Raw genomic sequence first — 26,931 nt, forward strand, 5'->3', positions numbered from 1 at the left:
CATTTACAGGAGAAAACAGAGATGAAGAGACCAAACACAAGTAGTAAATCAAGATTGAACACCAAATCTTGGAATTACGAGGCTGTGATCACCACGCCATGCCGAATGTAATAAATACTCTTATGACACCTTTCAAAGAATCAAAATTTGAAAAATTGAACTGGGGATGGATTTTGGCTCCAAAAGTTTTATTTGAATTGAACTACAATAGGTTAGAAGAAAATTCATGCCCATGCCATTTCAGTTTGATGTGATTCAACGTATTAATTTTCCAAATCATTCAAACAAAGGCATAACAGTTCAGCTTTAATAGAGTTTAATTGAGAGTGCAGCGGCACATTGCTACTGCATAACTGCGACCCCTGTTCAGCACCCTCAGGCACAGTAGATGTTAAAACTGTTAGGATTTCGAGCAGATCTGGGAAATATTCTGTAAAGTGATGTAAAACATTCATACATTTTTTTTAAAGTAGCAAAATAGAAATCATGCCCACTGTAAATAAACAAGGACGTACACTTATAATAGGAAGCACCCACTCACTCACTAACACTCAACAAAGTAGCAGTTTGAGAATTACTAGAAATCACTGGCTGAGAAGTTAATTATAACTAAAGCTAGCTAGATGTATCTAGGCATCTCATCTACAACCTGCGCTGATGGTTTTCTTTTAAACGATTTTAAAAATAAGCTAAACCACCACCAAAACCACACAACACACAGTGGACTCTTGTCACAATGTGTTAAACTTTTTTCTATGACATGTCACGTGTTTAGGATGTAGTGTGGCAACAAGAACAGACAGGAAAGGGCCAGCTCTAGCTCTCATTACAATACTCCCAATGGTGTAAAGAAAGTTACCACAATTTCAACCAATTTTGGTCAAATAATGAAACCTTAGAAAAAAAAGAAAGCGCGCGCACACGCACGCGCGCGCACACACACAGACAGACAATTTAACTTAGTTGCTTTTTTTTTTTTTTTTTTTTTTTTTTTTTTAATCAGGACAGGCTCTCGCATATCTCAGAGAGCACTGGGAAAATGAAAAGCTTTAATGAAGCCTAATCATTAATCGCATACAAAGCATCAAAATGAGCATTTCAGGGCATCGCTCTGAACATCAAATTAGCCTGGAATTCAATGCTAAACTACAGAATTGACCAGAATTCACTTGCAAAGATGACAACGTTATTAAACAAATCTCGTTCCCTTCATTGACCCTCCTTGGTCAAGGATTGTAAAGGACTTAAAAAATGTAGTGCAAGGTTTGAACGTGTTTAGTCCATTTTTTTTACAAGCCTGTGACTGGGTCAAAAACATGAACAGAGTCTCCATCTATAACCTGGGAGTAGGTGCTTCACTTATAAACTCACTTCTCAAAAGAGATCAGAATCATTGCTACTTGCTGTCCTCTTTAAAGATAAAATAATGTGTACATTTAAAATGTCTAAAGCTGTAAATATTTTTTTACAAGGAACAAACAGAAATGAGCGATTCATTTAGACTCTGACAAGTGATCAATTAAAAAAAAAAAAAAAGAAAAATAAAGAGGGGTGGGGGTGTTAAGCAATGCAAGTCTTATGATTTTGAGCAACATCACTGTTTTGGGCCAAGTAGCAACAAGTCCCCTTTCACCAGGTTTGATGAATTTTACAGTTGTGCCTGGGCCACTCACACAGTCCACAGTGCATCGCGAGAGGAGGAGGGTGTAAACATTACTATGCTTGGCAAAAAAAAAAAAAAAAAGTACAAAACAAAAATAACTTTGATAGTAAAAGTTTCTTCATGTATATTTTGAGGTGTATGCTGGGCGGAGGCCGCTGCTGGGTCTTTACAGGCGCTTCTGGGCGATTAAAGATCCCACCACCACCCCTGTGAACAGAGTCATCCCTGCCAGCAGCCACTTCTTGAAGCTCTCTTGCGACCTTCTGCTCTCTGCTGCAGCATCGCTCCCGAAGATCTCTGCAAAACGCTCCTGTGAAAAGAATAACATATAAGCACACGGTTCAGAAAAAAAGCAAAACAAATACTGAGAAATTTTGACAAAACAGCTTAATGTCTTCGACCAGATTCCCCACCAAATCCAAAACCACAGTAACACTGATGGAAAATTCTAAAATGATATGTTGCTTCGAGAAAATTCCTGCAGCTGTAAACCCACAGACATACACACAACTGTCCAATCATAGGTTGAGCTTACAGCCAATCACAAGGCTCTGTTAAGGACCTGCCCATCACAGGCCTTCTTCAAACACACCCCTTTTACTAACCAAGCTTGTGTGCGCTCAAAAAAAAAAAAAAAAAAAAAAAAAAACACAAAAGGGAACCAACAGAGGGCGCGCGTCTCTTTACACAGGGTTACACACCTCTCGCTTTCAGAGCAGAATTCTATAGCAACCAGTTTTATGCAAAGTGCAGAGAGGGGAGTTCAGGCTTAATGCTGGAACGTGTTTTCAAAAAGAAAAGTATATAGAAGCATGTTCGCTGACTGAGTTTCAGCTGAGCATGGCAGGGAAAAGAAAAATAAATAGTGAATTAATTCCTTCAACACCCTGTAATCACATTTTCGGATTCAGCCCTTTTACTTAAAGAGTCATCGTATCTCAGGTGTTTTGATGTCATGAAGCATTTTTGCACTTCATGTGCTTTTCTTCCCCCGGGTTGCCTAACAATGAGATCAGGTACATGGCAAATATAGCAAAAGATATTTGGAGCACGTAACCCTGATTACACCACATGCTGTAGTCATGCAGACTGATGTCATCCCCCAGCCTTGCCTTTCTACCAGATCCAGTATCTGTCTGTGCTGGTGGAAGTCAGAAAAAGAATGCTGAAGGACTAGACAGGAATTAAAACTCTTATCTTCATGTTCACTATCACAGAAATAGAAGACACCTCAAAACAATGAATTATAATGTCTGATAAGGATAAAATGCTGAATAGAACAGCATTTTATATAAACTTGATTGCTGCAACCTCTTTAAAGCCTTAAACATTCACTACAGTTTGAACAAATCGCTGTAATGCAACTTTACTCAGATTTATATATTCTTGGGGATAAGCCAAAATAAAGTATAATATAGGCTTTAGTGCCAGAATACAGCTTTCTAACAACCTGATCAAGACAAGCTATTTTATTTAGTCAGGACTCGGGGCATCACGGCCATATAAATGTTCACACAAAAACTGGAATGCGGCCTTACATGTCTCTGAACATGGTTTATCAGCTCCCAGGACACCTTATTTCAGACTCATACTTAATGTCCACAAACAAATGTTAAAATCAGACCTGACTGGAGTTACAGACATGTAAAATATCCATGCTGAATCATTTATTAATAATTATACCACACTATGGTCGATTTCTCAAATCTGACTGGTCAAACGTGATTTTGTTTTTGTGTGTAAAAGCACAGTTCAGTTAGTAAAACTGGCTGTAACAGGAACAATAGTTTAATTTTAACATGCTGCTTCTAATTGTTATTATAGTAACAGCCCATTCACAGGAACGTGTACAGTGGACCTTCTTTATAATGTATGACTGATATGGATTTTGAAAACGTGTCAACATAAATGTCTTCAAACGGCAGACACCACATGACAATTTTTAGTAGAGAAATATGGTTGTAACAGTGATACGACCTGAGGCGAGGCACAAGTTTTCATCACACACATTGAACATTTATTCGATAAACTCTAGTCCCAAGTGTTATTCCTCTTATACCATTCTGCAATTTGTCAGCCAGTACAATGTCTATGCTTAATTTAAAGATATCATATTTACTTAGTTAGCGTCTGTTATTAATTTAACAGTCATTTTCCACTAGCCTATCTTTGAAAAAAAAAAATGCAGCTTATGTTTCTGAAGAAACCAAAAGGCTCTTTACAAAGATGCTCGCATGCTGGAAACTTAAATCTTTTAGCTTTACCGAACCTTAACACTGGAGACTCCTTCTCGTTTTGACGAAAGATTACCAGATCAACAATTAAACAGTTTTTCTTTGGAGTGTACTATACGATGTGCAAGCTGTTATTATAGACACAAAAAATGTGGACAATTAAAAGCAGCATACAAGATGCCTTCAAATACTTTACCACACAAAAAAAAGAGAAATGCAATAGAAGACGATTGAGAGCCCTGGTTTGTAACGCAGACCAACACAGCAGCAAGGTAAAAAGAGTTCTTAAACGTACATGTGCGAACACACAGACACCGACACACATGTACAGCCAAGAGCAGAGACAGAGAAAGCATTGTAGCTCTTCTGGGAGTGTGGCCGAAGTGGAGCACTTTAAATCCGTGTGCATTTTAGGGCCACAGTGTCAAAAGTGTCAAGACTATACACAAAAACGAGGAGAGCGTACCAGCAAGACAAAGCGTGAAAACAATGCAGAAAGGATAGGTGAAAGAGTGTGAGCAAAGGGTTCTGCCGGGTAGAGAGCCAGATGATGGGTCTTTAAAAATAAAGAAGAGAGAGAATCAGAAAGAGAGGATTTCTTCGGAAATTAATGAGAAAGGGAGTGGTGACTGAGTATGTGGGGTGGTGGCAGCTGATAACGTTTGAGCAAGAGTTAAGGGTTGTGCCAGAGAGCAAGTCTGACCTCATAACCCCTGAGATGCAGCTGAAACAAATATCAACCTCTCAAACATGCTGTTGTATATGTGTGTGTGTGTGTGTATATATATATATATATATATATATATATATATATATATATATATATATATATATATATATATATATATATATATATTTTTTTTTTTTTTTACAGCCAGGCTGGAGTGACAGTATATTTGTAAGTATCTCAGGGTTATAAAGTCAAACTGTTGCGCTATGGCAGTAACACAACCCTTAACTCTTGTGTTATTTATTATATATATATATATATATATATATATATATATATATATATATATATATATATATATATATATATATAAACACAAGAGTTAAGGGTTGCGCCATAGCGCAACAGTTTGACCTTATAACCCCTATATATATATATATATATATATATATATATATATATATATATATATAGCAATAAACAAGCATACCTGAAGCTGCCTGACATACACAGAAAGCAAACACTAAGCTGTGCTTTACAGAGCCATCACTCAGTCTGACTATGAAAACAGAGCGACCAAAGCTGAGGATGTTAAAGATCCTGATGAAGATCACACCACATGACTCCTCGGGATAAGCTGCTTCAGGAACAATGCAAATATTGACTAAACTAAGGCAAGGCCGAGTAAAGTACACTGCCTCGTGCACACCCATGGGCCAGCACATATTACAAACATACAGGATGAACTGGTATGTGAGGAATGTGTGAGAAAAGCAGGCAGGAGTGCAAACTATGGCATGTGACTTGCCTTGCAACTTCGACAACACCACGGCTGACATTTTTCCTTTTCTAAAGCAGTGAACTGTCACTCGGTTAAAATTATTCTTTAAGATTTATTCCCTGAATTGTTCAGATGCAGGGTTTGGACTCTATCACGATGGACAATTCGATTTTTAAAAGGTAAAACACGGTGTATGAACGAAGTATTGGGACACCTGACTTTTCCAGCTATATGCGGTTCTTTCCCAAACTGTTACCACAAGGTTTAAGGCACAGGATGTCTCTGGACATGGCACCCTCGTGGCTGAATGACCACAAAATCAACGTAACCACGCTCCAAAATATATTGGTATAGTATATATATATATCTTCCCAGAAGAGAGGTGGTCATTACAACACATGGGGTCAACACAAACTTTTGTCTATATACTGTTGCGATTACATGTCTGTGTTTATAAGAATAATTTTTCACACCCAGCTCAGCCCACACTATTACTACATGCACTGAAACAGTGGAAATTTCCAGCTCTGACCGAGTGAGCCCAACATCCACTTAGTAACAGAACACCACGTTGTTTTTTATTTTCGTGATGGAAAAGTTCACCGACTTCAACGCCCACTCGGAACTTATACGAGGTGAATTTTGATCATCACAGGAAATCATTAACCTTAATGAATCATTAGAAAAAGCCACGTTGTTCTCGAGCTACATGGAGGCAGAAGAAATATTATAGTTATTTATATTCAGACTCGGTTTATTATTAAACAGGAAACCAACAGTTCAGAACTTTTCAAATATAATCTCCGTTTTAATCTATGATTAGAACAAGCAATATTTCTGACACGATTCCCTGCATGAAACGAACAGAAAACCCTTCCCAAATCTCAATAACGGAAGTCTAATTTCAGGGCAGATGCTGGGAAATGAATGTTGAGTCAATAAACATTAAACTATGAACTTCTTTCAGAACATTTTGAGTAAATCTTTAATGCATTCGTACATCACGCTCACCACACATTAAACTTTTTTCCCCAAAGGGAAAGTACAAGGTGTTTGTGTGTTGCTAAGGTAGCTGTATGCATCTGATCACACATGAATACCGCAAATATTAGGAGAAAGGGAGAGGAAAAAAACCCCAAAGAAATAATTTTTGAGAAAATGGAAAAGAACGACAAAAAAAAAAAAAAAAAAAAAAAACGGCTTCATAAGTGTAGTGCAACGGTTTTAAATACAGTATTTTAAACATTAATCAAAACTTATTCCATATAAACCCAAGGCCAGTTGTTGGGGCAGTCAGAAAAGTTTTCTGGTCTTTTTTTCACTACAGGGATACATGGTGAAACATTTGTGTCGCAATGATGCATACGCTCCATATGTTGTAGGCAATAGGTAAAGTTGATCAACACTGGAGTGTTCACTTTGGACAAGAGAACATAAAATGTTACAGTGTATGTGACCAGCAAAAAAAAAAAAAAAAAAGTAGAAGATGCTTTAGAATTCACTAAGGCATATCAAGTGCTCTTACAAATTCCACATGTTTAACAGACCTCTGTAAAGGTGTACAAACACAAATCGGTTCTTGACGCTTGTTACTTGTGGGCAGCATTACTCGGGATGGTCATGTCCCCCAGACAAGTCTGCTAGTTGATTGAATTCTATTCCATATAGCCAGGTAATGAACATGTCCAAGCATGCCTCTTTTAACACAATCAAGCATGCACAATATCAGCATAGTAACATTTACTACACTGTCTTTCTCTGACAAACACCACAGGAAGGTCCTTATCAACCCTTAACACCTACAGGTTAAAATATGTTCTGTATGAGTGGGTTGAGGGCCACACCTACACACAAAAAACCTCATCTGCCAGGCGCGCCAGCTATCCCAAAACACCCGAAGGATGGGTGGGTTTAGAAGACGTGTCCACTGGGATTGCTGCTGCTAGGCAGCAGTGTCTGCGCACGTCTCTCTAGACCACAGAGAGGAGACTCAGACGGAGAAAAAAAAAAAAAATAAAATCACGAAGGGGCCAGCATTTACACCTGACTGCTGCATGTTAACCTGCCCCTTTTTATTATTAAAACAAGATGTTTTCGTTACTGCGCATCAGCAAAAAAAAAAAAAAAAAAGGAGTAAAGCTGTCTGGCAATTAGGCAGTGAGTATGCATTGGTTGGCATTAATGACAAGGAACACACCCACAGGATATTTAGTCATAAAATCATTTTGTACAAAAAAGAAAAAACACTCAATGGGAAAACGATCGACAGTACTCATTATTTATATTGGGGAATTATAATAATCTCAGCTACTCCAATCACTGACTGCCTTCCCACGTTCTTCCTAGCCATCTTATTTGCATAGAAAAATAGGAACACAAAGTGTACACAATGGACATGATGAAAATCGTCCACATGCCAGGTACAAATCAAAGTACTTTTGTTAGCCAAATGTCCAGACACAAGCAGTTAAGAAGACACAGAGGACTTGAGCAAAAAAAAAAAAAAAGGAGTAAAGCTGTCTGGCAATTAGGCAGTGAGTATGCATTGGTTGGCATTAATGACAAGGAACACACCCACAGGATATTTAGTCATAAAATCATTTTGTACAAAAAAGAAAAAACACTCAATGGGAAAACGATCGACAGTACTCATTATTTATATTGGGGAATTATAATAATCTCAGCTACTCCAATCACTGACTGCCTTCCCACGTTCTTCCTAGCCATCTTATTTGCATAGAAAAATAGGAACACAAAGTGTACACAATGGACATGATGAAAATGCGTCCACATGCCAGGTACAAATCCAAAGTACTTTTGTTAGCCAAATGTCCAGACACAAGCAGTTAAGAAGACACAGAGGACTTCGGCGCAAAAAAAAAAAAAGCCTTCAACCTTAAACAGGAATCTTCCCTTTAACCCCTTTAAGGGTGGAGCTGCACAATCTGGTGACCCGGGAGCCGAAATGAAGTTAGAATATGCGAGTTAGTGAATAAAGTACAATAGAAGCAAAAAGGTATGCAGGGGAAACTCTTCCTTTTGGAGGAAAGACATGGAGAATAGAAGGCTAATGTTGGCAAGAGGAAGGGAGGGAGATATCGCTGGTACATTGCCAAGGTTACAGCAGAAATATTTAGAGGTATGTACACTGTGTCACAATGTACACGCCTGATTCGTTGATGTCCTAAGTGTTTCAAGAATGAGGGAGATGGGAGGAGTAATGATGCAGCAAAACTAATACTGAAGAAAACCGATGACGGACTGATGCGTGCGTGCGTATTTTCTCAGAATGAGGCAGGAAAAAAAAATAAATAAATAAATTTAGGTTTCTCCACTATTGCAGTACAGTATCCCTCTGACCTCTTTGACCCATTTTTTGACTTCTTTTCCCCTTCACACACACACACACACACACACACACACACACACACACACACACACACACACACACACACACACACAGAGTATCAAGTATTGTGGTGTGGCTCAGGCAGGTCATTATACCGAAATAGAAGCCATTGTCAGTCTGAGAATAGATGTACAGTACACACCAAAGCAAGCCATTAGTTTGGCTGCCTAAAGTACTACTCGTCAGATATTCCTTTAAGGTTTAAGACATTTTTGGCCAGTTTATTAATTTGTTAACTAGCTCAAAAAGCAATGGTTTGGTTGTCTGGAAACCGATGAGGCCGCAAGGTGATCACTTACTTAATGGCAACATTTTTAATGTAACTAATTTTACTACAGGTGAAAGAAAACTAATAAGCATATGATTATTAGTCACTTTTATGTTCTTGTTATGTCTATAAGTGTCTTAAATTGTTGGCCAGTGTTTCGGCAATGAGCTGTGGTGTATGTCCTCGAATGGCCCTCAAAAGATTTTTATATAAAGTTTTTATTTTCTTGTACCACAGGTGAAGGGGAGGTCACACTACACATTGCAATTTCCATTCTATTTAGAAGCATTCGGAGAACGAAAATACAAGCTCAACGTAAAGTAGTTTCGCATTTCTCTGCGTACCAAAGTTCAAGTTTGGTGGACTCTGTCCTGCGATTGTATAATCACATGAACAACAGAGAACTGACACATCACAGTGTGATCTCTTCAGAGCGTTGAAAATGGAGGAAACAATGACTATACAATGATTACAGTGGTGTCGTAGCATCCTGGTTTAAAGCACGACTTTAAAGGGAATATAACGAAAGCTGTTTGGTGGCACTGCACACGGGAAAAGATGGCATTTTTTAAAACAGTGGTGCACGAGTACATATACAGTTGACCGAAAAAGAATTCTCGAAATAAATTGTGTCAGGAGTCATGTTAATTTGGTGTCAAAATAGTTTTGACAGAGTTTCCACAGGTTCGGAAAAAAATTGTTATTTGTAAGTGCTAATTTGGGTGCCTCGCAATATGTGCATGCTGCACGTGGTGGGATTCGAAAGCATGTGCTCTCATTGCACAGTTACATCACAGTGAGTCACACAATATAATAGGAGAGTAGGGAGTTCTTCTTTTTCTGGATTTTAAACCTACTTGTATGTCAGGCAGCTATAATTTTTAAACAAAACAACAAACAAAAACACTGGCATGACATCTGCTTGTCCCAGGCACCCGGGCTACAGATTTGTCCACCCCCGAGCCATTAACTCAATTACTGTAATCTGAGAAACACAGAGCAGAATAGCCGTCCCTGAATGTAACTCAGTTCTATTTCAAATTCATCATGTTTTATTGGATAAGCTTAACGGAAACAAGCAGAGCTCTGTTCCACTTGTTCTCCTGAGCTAGCCCTCTAAGCAGAACAATCAGTGCTGGCAGGAAGGGCAGAACTTCCTGACGCTCACTGGAATGCTGCTTGTCAATTTTTTTTTTGGAGGTGGAGGAAGTGGAGGAAATCAGCTGCTTTGAAAGAAAGCATGACCTCAAAGCACAAACAGGAAAGCAATTCCTGGATTTGCACGAGCTTTCACCAGTCAGTATATATGAGGTCACTTTCTCCGAATCGTCTGAACACAGAGTGACATTAGCCTATACAAGGCTAAGTAGACTTCAGCAAAAGGACGCATGCTTCGACGATCACAAAGCAGGATATGTGACAAGATGGGGCTGGCAGAGAATTACAAAGCACTTGCAAAACAGAGCAAGAGGACTTGTCGATCTAAAGGACATTGGTCAATAGTGTAGCCTGTGTTTTACCAGCGTTACATCATCCTCGATAGCGCTGGTCATCGTCCATATCCCCAACAGCTCAATGACATCAGAATTATTTAGATCATCATTGGTGGGTCACAAAACTTCCAGAGAGGTGAACGTGGTAACGCAAGTCTCCTAATATTGTGATGAAGCATTTTCTGAAAGCGTGCTCCTAAGCAGCCTCATAGCTCTCTGACATTGACTCAAACCTCAGCCTTCTTTAAGAAGCAGATGTGTGTGCAGGTAAGCTCTTGCACAAAGCATATTATTAGGCAACTCCCAAATGGTACAATGTCTTCTTGTGCACCAAGACAACACACAAACCTTGATAACTGAGTTACATTAGGTACATGTTCAGTGTCAGAAGGATACTCATGCCAATGCAGTAATTTCAATTCATTTGAAATGATGATGTTAAATGATAGATATTAAGGAGGAAAGCACCGAGAGTCAGATCTCCCATCACTGCACAAGACACATCCCTTCCTATTTTAGGTCATATCTCTAGAGCTTTGTCTTAAGGAGGGTTTCTTTCTGTTACTATGGCGATGTGCGGGTGTGTGTATGTGTGGTTCTGTGTGTGTGAACTGTTGGCTATGTAGAAGTTCATATACAGAAGATTAAATGATATAGAATAGTGGCATTTCGATACCATTCTTTTCTCTATCTTACTAGCGAGATGCCACCTTTAGCTCTCTTTCTGTCAACTCAGTAAATCACAAAGATTTTTCTATCACATCCACAATTTACACATACTCTAATGGTTACATAATGGTTATATAATGGTTCATTCGTGAATATTTGTAAATTCTAAACATGACGAATATTAGACTAAAATGTACTATATTAATAAATAATACAAAATAAAACGATTTTATTTTTTTACTTAACATAATTAGGTGGTCAAAGTAGCACACATCAGCCCACCAAATATTTATGAAGATCATCAAAATGTTAAAATATAAAAACATTTTTTGTTATGGAACTGTTATTACATATTCTAATATGTTTTATGAATTTGTCAAACTCGTCACTTTTTTCCCCTCTCTCCACACAATAGATAAATTACTAGAGCTAGATACACATGAAACTTCTCTGCAAAAAATGAACATGCATTATCACGGTTATAAGCACATGGACTGAAAGTATAATTAAAATTCAGAATTGCACTGTTATGTATAAGCCACCATGAGGCCAGGGTTAAATACACTACTCCGGTATTTTTGGTCTAAGTACAGCTTGTTTACTTCATTACTGCTTTTGCCTTTGTGACCTAATGACTCTGCCTTTGTCTGCAGTTTCAGTATGTTTATGACGGAGAGCGCACAGAAAGATCAGAGCACGCTGCTACTGCTCACATGGAGACCTCGGGATCTAACGCATGTCAGTAAATAAGGAATAAAGCAAGCCAGGGCATGCTGCTAGAGAAAAATTTGTTAGCAGTTAATTATTGACAGCAACTTGCTAATAGATACTTTTCCTATTTACTAAAGAACAATTTACAATTTTTATTTACTCAAGTAGTAATTAAGATGTTGTACTCCTGATCTGAAAGTGGGGAGTTCAAATCCCAGTCTTACCAAGCTGCCATTGTTGGGCCCTTGTGCAAGGCCCTTACCTTAAAAAGTGGTGGATAAAGAACACAAAGCATGTACTTGAGTAAAAGTAGAGATACAGCAGTTAAAATATTACTCAAGTAAAAATGCTCCCTTTAAACTTACTTGAGTAACAGTACAAAAGTATTTGTCTTCAAATATACTTAAGTATCCAAATACTGTAATTTATTAGGCTATAAAATGTTCCTATCATCATTTTAAATCAAAGACACTTGCTTTCAACTCAGTTTACGGGGAAAGACTGTCACCCTTAGCACACAATCTAGTAATAGAATGATATTAAATGAGTCAAACACTGATATTAATAAATTTGAGAGCCCAAATCCTAATTTTAAACGACGTTTAAAAAAAAAAAAAAAAAAAAAAAAAAAGAGAGAGAATCGCGCAAACGTACACTGAACTGTATGTTCGTGGTAAGTTTTTTTTTGTCATCCATAATTTTAATTAGGATTCAGCTCTCTTTACTGACGTGACATCACCCAACCCCCGCCTCACCTTTCTGAGTGTATGGGTGAGGGAACTTCTGCAGGCGGTGGGTAACCAGGTTTACTGACCGTGACATGATATAATAATTGACACGACTGTGCAAATGAGCGGTGAAAAACCAAAAAAAAATTATAAGATTCGTTTTTTTTCCCTTTATGCCCACCACTCCCCCTGCTGCATGCTTGACCAGTTACGCTTACATCCACTTAAAAATATAAAGAAACGACTGATTTTGCTAAATGTTGTTGAGTAAAAAGTAAGATATTTGTCTCCCCCAATTGAAAAACTTGAGTAAAGTACAGATACTAATAAAAGATCTATCTATCTATCTATACGCAAAAAAACGATTAACAAATTTCATTTACTTCATTACTGTCCACCACTGCTCTTAACTGCTTGGTTGAATAAATGAGCTAACTGTCCCTCTGGATAAGAGCATCTGTTATAAATATAAATAAATAATTCAAAACAGTAATATTTAATTTTCATGACAAAAGTACAGCTTTTCCTTACAAGACAAAAGCTGACAACATTGTTACATAAACAATTTTTTAAAAAGTGGAATGTTCGCCAAAAACATTCAAAGTGCAAATTACTAAATAAACATCATATTAGAATAAGCTTATTTATCGGAGATAATCAACAAAAAAATTCGACCAATCAGAATCAAGAAGTCAAAACCTGGTATGCTCAACCCAATTAAGCTAATTAAGGAAGCCAAACCAACGGTTGTGATCGGGGTTCAAATCCTGTTCAGCCCTACAAACACACCACATACAGATGCATAAACACATTAAAGCAGATATACAGTGAACACACAGGGGACGTCTAGCAGGAAACAGACTGCAGGCTGTGGATAATGAATGGTACGCAGTGCCTATGTATGCGCGTGTGAGAGTCACAGTCATGGTATGTTAGCCCCATCAATCCCTGCCCAACCATGCTTGCATACACGAGCACAAAGAGACATGCTATCTGCTAGAGAAAGAGAGCGGAATTAGAAAGGCAGAGATTAATGTTGGGAGGCAGGCATGAAGGAAACTGCTAAAGGAAATAAAGAGTGAAAGACAACGGATTGGAACGCCGCTCATCAGCACAGGCCACTGGTCACATTGTGTTAGTTGCTGCAATTAATCTCAGATTCGCTAAAACCAAAAAATACAAATAAGTAAACATTTCTCAGTAACACACCTTACACTGTGTCAAATGTTTGCTTTTTTTTGTTTAACTTTGCAAAGGAGATTTGGGTAAATTCAATCTGGCTTAAGCTCAATCTAATTGAGAGAGAGAGAGAGAGAGAGAGAGAGAGAGAGAGAGAGAGAGAGAGAGAGAGAGACGAAAGAGAGAGAGAGACGAAAGAGAGGGTATACAAATCAGCCATACTTTTTTAAATGATCTTTAAAAAATGTCTAATATTACTAAGATCCTAAAGACCTGTTGTTAAAAATAAAATAAAGAATGTGAAAGTAATAATAAAGGTTAATTAATAAAAGATGATAAGAGATTAAACATAATAAAAGATTAATCAGGGAAAGAGGGAGAAACTGATTAGCCACGGCAATAAAAACGCAATTAAATATATAGCGCAAGGACCTCAAAGAATTTTGCAGAGGCACCGATTGGCTTCTTCTCCAATCATTTATTGTTTCCTCCCTGAGGTTTCCTTCACTGTTCTTTCACTTTAGCCAGATGTACATTGAAGGGTGTGTATGTGTGTGGGCTTTCCTCATTATTCTTGTTTTATTACCATTGTGTGTTGATTATTTTTTAGTTACTCACATAATGTACATTTACATTAGTTACGTGTGAAAACCGGGGTGGGGTGGGGGTTCCTAATCTTTCTCTCGCATTTACTGGCCTTTGTGCAAAAAAAAAAAAAAAAAAATAATAATAATAATAATAATAATAATAATAATTCTCCCCATGTCTATAAAGAATGTGAAATGAAAGCAAAAGGTGCACTATGTGCTATCAGGTTCAAATCAAAGCAATAAGAGAAAGATGAGAGTTCTGCAGGTGCGGGACGATGGCGAACATTGAGGAGACTATTAGAAAAACAAAACAGAGCATGGTGGGATGAGACGTGACGACGGAAGAGGACGATAGTAAAACTGACTGAGACTGTGGTATGGAGGAGGGACAATAAAGACAAAGTGGGCCAGAGAGACCTGGGGTTACAGAGAGCAAGAGCAGGAAAGGGAGCAAAAAAGCGAATAAACAAGAAAAGTGGGGAGAAACTGCTGATGGCCCAATTTCCAGACACAGACAGTTTGAGCAGGGATTCTGACTCAGCCCTGGTTTGTTCACTCTCAGAGCTCAGATGCACATGCACATAGAGTAGTTATTACAGACATCACTTAATTAGACTGCCAAAAGCAGATGAGAGTCACATGGTATAGCAAAACATACAGTACATGAAAGCAATATCATGATCACAAGAACAGGGGATATTGGGAATATACATTTGCATTACAAGCTTCTTTGCACAATTTTTGCTCTCAAATAATCAAATTCTTAACCATAAGGAAGCCGTATCATTCCGCCCTCCAGCTCGCCCCTATCCTGGCACAGTGACAGCCGTCTCATCATTTTCAAACTGCTGCTCATGCGGTAACACGGGACAGTGTAACCCACTAGGAGCAAACCCTCTTTCACATATACGAGCTCGGACACCCAGGGCTAGCTTGTGGCGCTGTGATTAACAACAAGGAAGTCTATTCCATCCCTCCCACCCAGAGAGCATGGCCAATTTTGCTTCTTTGGCACCTCGCCACGAACGGCTGTGGCATCATGACATGGGGTTCGGCTAAATATAGCCCTTGCTGGTACTGTCCTCCGTTGTTGTTTTGTCACGCTGCGTAAACAGGATGAACACCTGAATGCACAAAGCCTAATCAAAAACGGTTCTGGTTCATGCGAGATATAGCTAATCTAGAACCCAAGTAAGTCTGATTTAAACAGATCAGATTTTTGTGTCGGGCAGAACCGCAGCCTTATAGGTTTCAACATTATGATCTTTAAATAAATAAACAAACAAACAAACAAACTGTTCTTTGACACACCACTTCCATTTTCCTCTTTAAGAGGTCAGCATCAGTGCACACCGTTATTGGTGGTCCCATGATGCTGGCTTATCTCGGGGAAACTGCAGTTTGTTCTTCCACAAGAACGATTAACATGCACACACACATGCACACACAGACAAATAGAATAACAGTGAGTGTGTTAGTGAAAACGAGACAGACTATTAATAGTAGAGTGCCACTGTAACTCAGTAGACTGATCCACTGTGATGGTACACTATACAAAATAAAAAAAAAAGATTTCTGCTGCAATGTGAGGCATGCACACACACACACACACACACACACTAGGTGATTCATCTCACTGGTGACAAACCACAATCTGCGCAATGCAAGCAGAGACACACTTCATACCCGCCAACCACCCCCCCCAACACACACACAGTCTCTCATTTCATTTCCTTTATTATTGAATTACACAAAACAAATTAAAGTCGAGCTCTCAATTACAGTGGTGTATATTACAAGAAAACAATTCACAAGACAGAAACTATCGCCTGCCGAGATTACGTTCCCCCTCTCCCTCCGCATCAGTGCCGAAATGGACCAGCCCGACTTCACCTTCACCCCCAACCATCTCGGTGGAGTGGTTTACCCTGCCCAACCTCTTTTTAATTTTTTTATTTTTTATTTCTTACCACTTTCCGTCAGTCTCCATCTCCCTTTCTCTCTCTTGCACACAGAAGCTGGTGACAAGGCAGCAGCACACTGAACCTCACCATCTGTTTACTGCCATTTTCACCCAGTCTGCGCATACACACCAAACTACCAAACGTATGAAACACGGACAAAAAATCTCAAATGCTTCTTATGCACAGGCCTTGATTACCCATCCAGCCTTCAACAGTCGACAGGGTTGTGACCTTGAGAACCAGTGGATGGAGTTGCGACAGGATAAGAAACAGCTGGTGCCCTCATAGAAAGGAAACAGCGATCTAAATAAAAGGGGGTTGGTGGGATGTTTTGTGTAACGTGGCTCTGTCTTGGGTTGGGGTGGATTGGGGGTGTCAAAGTAGGGCAGGGAGAGGACACCAAGCAAGAAATCAGGCCATCAACCTCTCTCTGTGTTCAGCTCTCTCTGTTTACACCTCCTGCTACGGCCTGTTTACAGTCTATCAGAGCTCTTCACCTGGACCACTGCAGGGTGTGTTTGTGTGTGCGAGTGAGCATGCGCGTGTGCACATGCATGCGTGTCCGCCGTGTCTTTGTTTAAGGCAATCACGTGCACAGTGCGGGTTGTCCTCACACAAGCTGCAACGTACAGCTAGACTATAAATCTAATAGGTAAGAAAAAAAGGCACAAACACACACTCAGGACGAGCGTGAATACGTGACTAACCAAATTCGGCTCATCGTACAGAGAAACGTGGATCGGTGAATACGATTATATACTGTCTATTTAGAATAATTAAGGGGTAGATTTGTTAGACTGGGTGTGCAATGCAGAGCCACCATTTCTACATCATTTCTCTATTGAAAACATTTTTGCTGGACAACACGTGTAAAATGACAAGGAGAACAACTTTCTTATGCATTGAGCAACCTGGATGCGGTGCACAAAGGTTTTTACTTTGTAATTACTTAAAAATTATAATAAACGCATTCACAATAAAGCAATATTCAATGAACATGTATTAGCATTCACTATTGTTTACAAAAAAAAAAATCTAACAAATCAGACACCATTTAAGGATGTCCCACCCTCCCTTGTTTTTTTCTGGTAACTGGGTATATTATGTACACAACCCACCGTTTAATATTCTGGGCCTTTTATATGGGTTATTGTAACATTGTTTGAATTTTTTTCTGACAGATTCCTCAAGACTCCACATGAAGGTCAAGCCTAAAACAGTTACACTGCAGTTACAGCTGCACACAAGAAACACACGTTAACCCTTCAGTGTACACATTCTAGGTTGTGGAAGCACAGACCGAAGAAATGACAAAAAAAAAAAAAAAAAGTGCGCATTACACCGAGTGCTCTCGTACACGTAGAATCGACCGGAAAAATTAATAAAATACAGATAAAGGAGTGCGAAGAAAGAAAGAAAAAATAAATAAATAAATAAAAATCATGGCATCGAGAGATCTGCGGAGGAAAATCAAAGTGAGAGACAGAGGAATGAAGAAATACAAATGTAGCAGATCAATGTCGGTGACGACGATGCACACGTGTTGTTGCATGTCTGATCTGCAACACGTTTACCCACGTGAGAGAATCAGATAGGCAGAGAGACGGAGAAAAGAGAGAGTTAGAGACGAGGAGAAAGAAGTGAGAGAGAGAAGTGAGAGAGAGAAGCAAAAGAGATGGGGGAACAGAAAGAGATGAGAAGACAAATGGAGGGAGAGAAGGGAGCAAGTGAAAGAAAAAGAGAAAGAAAAAAAGAGTGGAGAGAGAGAGAGCACAAGAGAGAGAAAGTGAAAGTGCAGAATGGGGAATTTCAGTAGGTCAAGGCAAAGAGTGATGTATCCACATAGCATATCCTTTCATGAACATCTTCCACACAATACCCTGGTCAAGAAGAGAGAGAGAGCGCATGCGAGAGAGAGAGAGAGAGCGCGAGAGCGAGCGAGAGAGGAGAAACCAGAGCTTTAACCAGAAATTAGAGATATTGCTCATTACTGAGACAGCAATTAAATGATGATAAAAACTGCCCTTATTTAAACGTATGCTTGAGTGCATCTTCACTTGACTGTGTAGCTGCTTCGTTCGTGTGTGTGTGTGTGTGTGTGTGTGTGTGTTTAATTAAGGACACAGGCAGTGTGTTTGGAAATGAGTGACCTGGCAGGGGCGAGTGTGGTGACACTAGGGTGAAGAACCCTGTTTGGACAGCGTGCTAATGAGAGCTTTAAAGAGACTGCCACAAGATGACACCCCCCTCTCTCTCTCTCACACACACACACACACACACACACACACACACACACACACAATGAAGGAGAAAGCAAGGACAAAACCTCCACAGATGGAGCAATGCAGTCTTTACCCTGTCTATCCTGCTTGCTCTCAGACAGATTTCTCCCCGTGCGCTACTTATCATTCTCAAACTCACTTGCGGGTTGAAGATGATTTATGCGATATTGGCTTGTCTGAAGAAAGACATTTACGCAGGCCACATTGACTTATTATTCATTCAACAAGCCTCCCAAGCAATTCACCTCTACAAACACATCACACCAAAGATCTACAGAGCTACATTTAACAAGGTCCACGGAATATAACTGCAGATGCCTGCTAGCACACCTCTCCATGTGTCTCAATACTATATTGCTTTAATTCTTATGGCTTTTCCCAATAAAAACGTAATAGGAGTCAGAAACAGGGCAGAGGAACACAGGAGGAGAATTAGCCATAAAAAATAAAAAATAAAAAAAATAAATTAAAAAAAAATTAAAAAGAGTTTGAGGAACAATGGCAATGCTGCAGTTCATTACTAAAACACTGCAGCAGAAGAGACAATGTGTGGTAGAGGTGATGTGTGTGTGTGTGTGTGTGTGTGTGTGTGAGAAAGAGAGAGAGAGAGAGAGAGAGAGAGAGAGAGAGAGAGAGAGAGAGAGAGAGAGAGAGAGAGAGAGAGAATAAAAAAAGTACCTAAATGTACAGCCATACTCAGGTACTGAGACACACCTGGAGCTAACAGCTGTCAACGGCTTCTCCATATTTTGCGTGTGTGTGTGTGTGTGTGTGTGTGTGTGTGTGTGTGTGTGTGTGTGTGTTGCACACGTGGCAGACAGGAATGCCCAAAATGTATTGTTTAAATAAACAAACAAAAAAAAAAAAGAGTCTAAAAATGTGAATTGAAGGCAGATGCATTATTATAAAATTATTTTATGAATGAATTATTAATAATATAATTCATACAAAAATAATAAATAGAAATTAATAGAGTACAATATCATTTTCTATTACCTGAGAAAAAAAATGCCCTGACCTTTATTTATAAAAAAAGAAATAAAATACATCCTCACCTTCACACTTTCACCATTTTGGGCTAATGTGTGGTTTGGATTTGAGTCGATTTGAGTCTCAGTTTCACATGTAGATTATTTTGAAATATAGCTGCTGTGTTTTTTGACATTTCTAAATGGGAGCTGAATTATAAAATGTTTCGAATTCAGCATTTCTAAGTTTTTGTTGCTGCCACTTTTTTAGTGCGAACAAGAATATTGTTAGATGTACACTATGTGGACAAAAGTAGGGGGACACCTGACTTTTTCATGCGTTTCTTCCTCAAACTGTTACAACAACGCTGTAGGCACACAACTGTATAGGATGTCTTTGGATGTGCCAGAATTTAATTTTCTTTTTTTGAATCAGGACACCAAAACCTGTTCCAGCATGACATGGTCACTGTGCACAAAGCGAGCTCAAAGTAGATATCGTTTACATGGATGGGAATGGGAGATCTTGAGCGGCCTGCCAGACGCGCGTATGAATTGGAACACTGACCCCCAGAGTACTTCACTCTACATCAGTACCTGACTTTAATAACTGACTTATAGCTGAATGAGGCACAAACCTCCACAACCACACTCCAAAATCTAGTAGAACATCTTCCCAAAAAAGTGGAGGCTGTTATAACAGCAAATTGGGACTAATTGTGGAATGGAATGTTCAAAAAAAGCACATATTAATCTAATGATCAGGTGACGACAACCCTGTGACCATAGAGTGTGTGAGTATATGTGTAATGTAATATTATATAATATATACACATACATACATACACACAGTGGAACCCGGTTATGTTGCCGGCGTAGGGGGTTGCCAAAAAGCGTCGAGATAACCGACGATCGAGATAAACGAAAACCAATATGGCGGCAATATATTAACGTGCTTGAAATTTCTTTATGTACATGATGTGCGTTAATACATGAGAATGTGCATGCACGTGTTTTTGGAGGTTTTTACACAACAGCGTTGCCGCGATTTGTTTGATGAAGGCATGCTATAAAAATGTACATACATGTTTGTTTACACCAAAAGGCATAAGTGCACCAACTAACAGCAGAGATTTACCAGTATACAATACAAACCACCGTCCATTCTCCATACAAACCTTTATTAGATTCTCCAACATTGCAAACACAAAGATCGCTCACAAAATCACAAAAAACATGCGGGGTGTAGTTCGTTATTACAAAAAGCCAACCAGAGTCAAACTTAAATTCACGAGTCATTTCACTCCGACACACAGCTATGAAAAGTATCCTACACCTGTAGCATCTGTAAGGCTTGATTTTTCCGCCACTTCCGCAAGTTTTTCTGCGGCTGCACAGCACCGTCTCACTACCGTATTTTCGCGTATATAAGATGCACCCTGGGTGAGGGGTATCTAAAACTTTCTATAAGACGCGTCTTATATACGCGAAAATACGGTAGTGAGATGGTGACGTGGCAAAAGCCGGCGATTGGTCATGCGGATTGAGATAATAGACGTTAAATGTCAAATTTGCCCCCCCCTTGTGCTCAAGATATTAGAGTTCGTCGACATAAAAGAATTGACATAACCGATTAAAAATGCTAAGACAAAGCAAGAATTTGGCGGTTCCACTTCAAAAACGTCGACTTACTAGGGTTGGCGAGTTAACCGAGGTCGAGATAAGTGGGTTCAACTGTGTGTGTGTGTGTGTGTGTGTGTATATATATCTCTTAATTGTGAAGCGAGGCAGACAGAGAGCAGAAGTGTTCTGGGTTGTGTGTTTGTGTTTGTACGGAAGTCTAGCTGACTACATGTCGGAGTGGGTTCAGGTGGAGCTGCACTTGACCAGAACATTGAATATTTGTTTATGCTTTTAGTGCATGAAAAGGGAGCTTTGTGAAGACATTTTCCCCTCTGTAAGTGTTCGGGTAGCCCTGCAATACATGGCTGCAAAAGGGCATTAAAACTGTTACTAAGAGCATATTCAACTATACAGTACAGGAGTGACTGATCAATTCCACCCATCAGCCAAATTTAACCAGCAATTAGCAGGGGGCATGGTGTTAACAGGGAACCATTATTTTATGTGTGTGTGTGATACTGAACATTGTGAGCATTTCTCTGAGGGTAACTGGCCTACATTCAGCAGGTTCATGCACCATTTTCATGCTTGTCTCTCTTCTTGTCAGACATACAGCCCTGTATTCATCTGCCACAAAGGAAGTGACATCAGCACCACATGCCTGCTTCCCTTTAGTGTAAGAAGAAGTGAAATAAGTATTTCTTTGTTAAAAACCCACAAGATGACTTAATTCAGGCTCATTCAGTATTAAAGTCACTCATTGGCATAAAGAAGGGTATATTTCTTGGTGAAACAAATCATGATTCTGTTATGTTAAATAAAATAGGCTGTGTAAATGTTTTCTTTTCTTTTTTGTTTTCTTCTGTCAGACCTGAGAGTAAGTTTATTTTTAGGCCATGACTCCAGTTGAAATTCTGAGTGGCATGTTGACATTTTGTTACTGCAAATCTTTTAGACACTATGTCCTGTGAAACTTGGTGTCAGAAGGTTTTGCAAAAGGAGGGAAATACGAGTCTGTGTGGAAGCATTTCATGTCATCTGATGCCTCTGAAATGCAGTTTAATTCAATTGAGCTTTGAGCAGCACCAGCAATACAAGTTGACCAATCAGAGTGACACAAAAGGCAACAGCACCCAATCAAAAAACAGCCACGAACTGACCTTTCTGATCAGACAAGGACTTCCATAACATATCCCTAATGGACCACCCAGTTGTCTGGTTCTCGCCACAAAGCGGAAGATTGGCTTTTTATATTGCATCTCTACAGAGAACACTACTTATGACCCCACTGACAGCCTCGGTTTTCATCTAGTGCTTGGTTGACCAAAGAAGAGAAAAAGAAATACAAAGCAAAAAAACAACAATGGAATACAAGCAGGGAAAACAATAGGGTGTCAGGAGGACCGTCCCCCACCACCCGCTATATGTAGCTTACACATAATGCTTGCTGCTCTGCTCCGTTCAGTTTCAATTCATCTGAAAACAACTAGGGTTAGTCAATTTTCCGTTGGCCACTCTCTGAACACGTTATCGCTCTGTCCTTTTTTTTTAACCATTACATGTTGTTTAGTCCCCACCCAGACCCAGGAGAGAACAGACACTAAAAACAGTCCTCGTTTCGACCCAAGGGGGCAGTCAATCAAGCAAACGCAAAAAAAACACTTATACACTAGCCCTGGCGATAACGATCAATAACATCTGATTTGCCATTCTTTTGAAAACACTTAAAACAGCTAACCAGGATGTCAAGTGAAAAAAAAAGAATTAGAAACAACGAAACACTAGGCAGCATAAATATGTATGAGTGATGAAGGCCATCAGAAAGTTTTTTTGATTAATAAGAATTTTCACCTACCCATCCTCCTTGCTCTTCAATCCAGGGCTGGATGTGGTTATCCAGGTAGACGGTCATCCACTCTGCGATACGTGCCACCAGCGGACTCATTTCTTTTTCCACACACTCGACGCAGAGGGCACCTCCGAAGGCGAACAAGCCCACAATACGCCCCCAGTTGACGCCATCGCGGAACACCTCGTCCATGACGCTCTCAAAGCTCTGGTACACCGTGACTGGCGTGATATGCAACTGTGACGACAGGTCGCTAAAGGCGCGGGCATAGCGCAGCTCGAACTCGTTAGCAGAGTCGCGCAGTGCCTCCTTTACTGCTTCCAGGCTCGCCCCGCCGTTCACCTGCCTCTGAGGGGACAAAGTTGGCGATCGTGGAGGTGTCCCCGCTGAACCAGTCCCATTTATGGAACCATTAACAACAGCCGTCGGTGTCTCTAGTTCTGCTGCTCCACCTGCGTTCGCTTCCTCTGACTGACCTCCTGCAGGTCGATTAGCATCTTCTGTGAACCCAATGTGGTTGCAGGGGTAGTTTCTCTGAGAAAGTTTGTACTTGATGAAGTACAACACAAGTTCTCGGTTATAGTAAGACATAGTTAAGAGCGATACGTCGTTTATCTGGCGTTGGATCCCACTCCCGCTTGCTTGATTAAACAGCACACAGACGCTCGTGTCTCTACTCAGGCTTGTGTCGACGCTGACTCTCACTCATCACGGATCTTAAACCAGGTTGACCTCTGTTCTTAATTGATTTCTTCCCCGGCGTAAACAGATACAATCAAGGATGGTGCAAGAGCTTGGACACTGTGGTCAGAGAGCAGTGAAATGAAAAAGAAAAAAAAAATTATTAGCGAGAGTGCTTTCTCATACAGACATACGTACACTAACACTTAGACACGTTCTCTAAACAGGAGGAGGAGGAGGTCAGAATCAGAAGGTTTAAATGAAGGGTAAGGAGCTACTGTATGACCCAGGAAAGGGCAAAAAACATAGTTGAAGATTAACACGATTTTGTTTTAAGGCTTTGCTTCAAATGCACCAATATGTGAGTAAAAACAGGTTCAGAATTTAGTTTTGTTTGTTGATCCGTGAAAAGGCCTGGGAAATGAAACAAATGGTGCAAACATACTAATTCAGCCTTTGTAGTGAGTACTGACACACAGATAGAGCAATACTCAGGAAACAGTTACAGTTCCTATAAAGGACACCTTACAATACGGTTACTTAGAAAGGCGTATTGTGAAATTTTATCACATTGATCGTGTTATATCGTGTACCTATATGCTTTGTAAATAAACACCTTTTTTAATTCTAACCCCAATGGCTGTCCAAAGCAGCAGATGGTGGCCCCAATCATCTGCCTCTGATGAAGAACAAAAACACCTCTTTCTTCTCCTCTTAGACTCAGAAGCCTATACTAACCTTGACCAGGTTTCTTTTTTGTTTTGGTTGAATATCTATTAGACTTAACATTTCAGTCGGGCTGGACATGAGGAAACATGTCGTTGTAGTGAATAAAGTGGACATGTGTTCGTTTTTACCAGCATTTCCCAACAAACGATTATAAAGACTGTTGTGCAAAAGCGGGGACTCAAAAAACCTACAGAAAGCGTGTGCTCAAGAAATAACACACGCACTATGATCTGCGCTCGGAAACTCACAAGTCACTGGCACAGAAAAGGGCCATAACAATGGACAGATATGAAAACGTTGGTGCGCAGCTGTGCGTGAACTCGAGCACGCAGGCTGAAGACCAAACACGTGGTGAAAGAACAATCTGCTCGGCTCAACACACTGCCTCGTTAAACCACGCTAGATACAAATCGGCCCACGAACCACCACTCACGTGTGATCGAGTTGTTAAAAAAGAACGAGCACGACTACATTATGCTCATTAGATCATCCTACGAAGGGTGTACACGCTACAGAGATTTAATATCGGCCGCGCTCACGGCTTGTTGACACGCGAGATATCCACGCTCACGTAAGAAGAATGCGTGCTCTTAAGGCCTGCCGCAGTCACGCACAAAATCCTTAAGTAACCAGCTAATCTATAACACGCCCCCGAGAAGTGTGAACCGAGCGGCTGGGGATGCATCCTAGTTAAAAATTAACCCAAACATCATCACCACCATCAACCATTTAAAAAACTCTCTTCCACTCCGTTCGCTCCTATTGTAAACAACACACATGACAACCTGCTGAACTACAAAGTTCAAGATCAAACCATGCTTACCAGAACAGAAATCCGCTGTGGTGTATTCAAGGACTTCAGACTAACTTGTTGTGTTAAACAAGAACTGCTGAAACAATCAACGTGCAACCAGTACTTTCCAGAATCAACTGTTAAATGTGTGAACTCACAGAAAGAGCAGGGATAGCTTTCTTTTGGCCCCGCCCACACTTTCCCATGCAGACGTCACACACGCCCAAACAATTACGTAACTATGGCAACCTTTTCTTTGGCGTGTGCGTTATATTATATTATATTATATTATATTATATTATATTATATTATATATAGAGAGGGAGAGAGAGAAAGAATGAAAGCAATTTAAAATAAGATCAATATCGCGGAACCTGATAATACAATTATTTCTCTCTCTCTCACACATACTTATACTTACACACACACACACACACACACACACACACACACGTGTGTGTGTATATATATATATATATATATATATATATATATATATATATATATAATTATTATTATTATTATTATAACATTTTATTATTATTTAAGATAGATATACTGTAAAGGTTTCTTTCCCCAATAGATTCACACACAGCCAGTGGATGACGTCTTGTTCATGTCATTAAGTAGCTGCTCTAACTAGTGTTAGCTAATGGGGCATCGCTGATCAAAGAGTTAAATAACGATAATAATAGACCTGGTATTAGATCAGGAACGTTGTATCAGGACAGCTGGTTTAACCCCGTTACAAACTAGAGAAGAGCGTTATTATTTAAGGAGATTTCGGTTCAAAACCAAATGTACATAAAGCACCACTGTATTGAAGCGCTTCATCCATCAATCTAGAAAATGAAGACCATCAGATAAACAGAAAGATCCGTATTAGTGATCGTCCCCTTTCCTGGGTGTTCTAACTACGTCAAAACCTGGAGTCTCTCAGCCTACTCGGTTCCCAGCTAGCAGCCCGGACATTAGCTGACACAATCGGCCCGGTGGAAGTCACGATAAAGGACTAAAGAACAGGTAGGTTACAGCTGCAGCTCCCGCTACTTACTCAGATAAATAAGAGCGCTACGTCTCGCTCTCCCACATGATCAAAGAAGTAAGCAGGACTCCAGTCAGTGGCCGACTGTAAATCCGACATTTCTTGCTCTAAATCTCCACAAAAGCGCCGCCGCAGCCCAGCGAAGCTACGCTAAGCCTCCCAGCTACCAAAACCTGCCTGCCCGAGCGAGAAGCTCTTCTTCTTTCCACACTCCTATTACGACAAACCCCACCTTCAAACTCCGGGGATTGGCAAATACTTCTGTCTTCCAAGGGCTCCACCCCTACATCTGACCAATCACCTAAGAGCAGGAACTGTGCACGTCAAAACGCGGGCGGGAAAAATAAATAACACATTCCGACCGACATGCGCATGCGCGTGAATTCCGCCCTCTACTATTTAGACCACTGCGGCAGGTCCTGCCAGAGGTAGAATAGACTCGAAGAAAAAAAAAGAAAAACGCAGTTAAGACTCCAACTTTCTTACTAATGATTTAGACTCATGTAAATCGTGTAAAACCAGCCGAACTTCATTACCCCAAATGGTCTTTTAGTTTATTGAAATTTCACCCTCAGCATCCTCTACTTACTCCTCATTCATTT

At 39.9% G+C, this 26,931-nt stretch overlaps 1 protein-coding gene across 1 annotated transcript; it reads right to left on the reverse strand.

Annotated features, from left to right (window-relative positions):
- Positions 1-1,679: 1,679 nt before the first annotated feature.
- On the reverse strand, positions 1,680-26,544 carry bcl2l1 (BCL2 like 1). The gene is made up of 3 exons (XM_046869692.1): positions 26,339-26,544; positions 23,088-23,882; positions 1,680-1,973 (listed from the first exon to the last, which is right to left on the reverse strand). The coding sequence occupies exons 2-3, from the start codon at positions 23,670-23,672 to the stop codon at positions 1,830-1,832; spliced, it is 729 nt and encodes a 242-aa protein (XP_046725648.1). The 5' UTR covers positions 23,673-23,882; positions 26,339-26,544; the 3' UTR covers positions 1,680-1,829.
- Positions 26,545-26,931: the final 387 nt, after the last annotated feature.

This window comes from Silurus meridionalis, chromosome 16 (genome assembly GCF_014805685.1).
Source record: "Silurus meridionalis isolate SWU-2019-XX chromosome 16, ASM1480568v1, whole genome shotgun sequence".
In the NCBI taxonomy this organism is placed as follows: Eukaryota; Metazoa; Chordata; class Actinopteri; order Siluriformes; family Siluridae; genus Silurus; species Silurus meridionalis.

Coding starts and splice junctions, on each gene's coding strand:
- bcl2l1 (XM_046869692.1), bottom strand. CDS start 23,672: ATGTCTTACTATAACCGAGAACTTGTGTTGTACTTCATCAAGTACAAA. Junction 1,974..23,087: donor TTGAAGAGCAAGGAGGATGG/GTAGGTGAAAAT, acceptor TTCTTTTCACAG/GAGCGTTTTGCAGAGATCTT.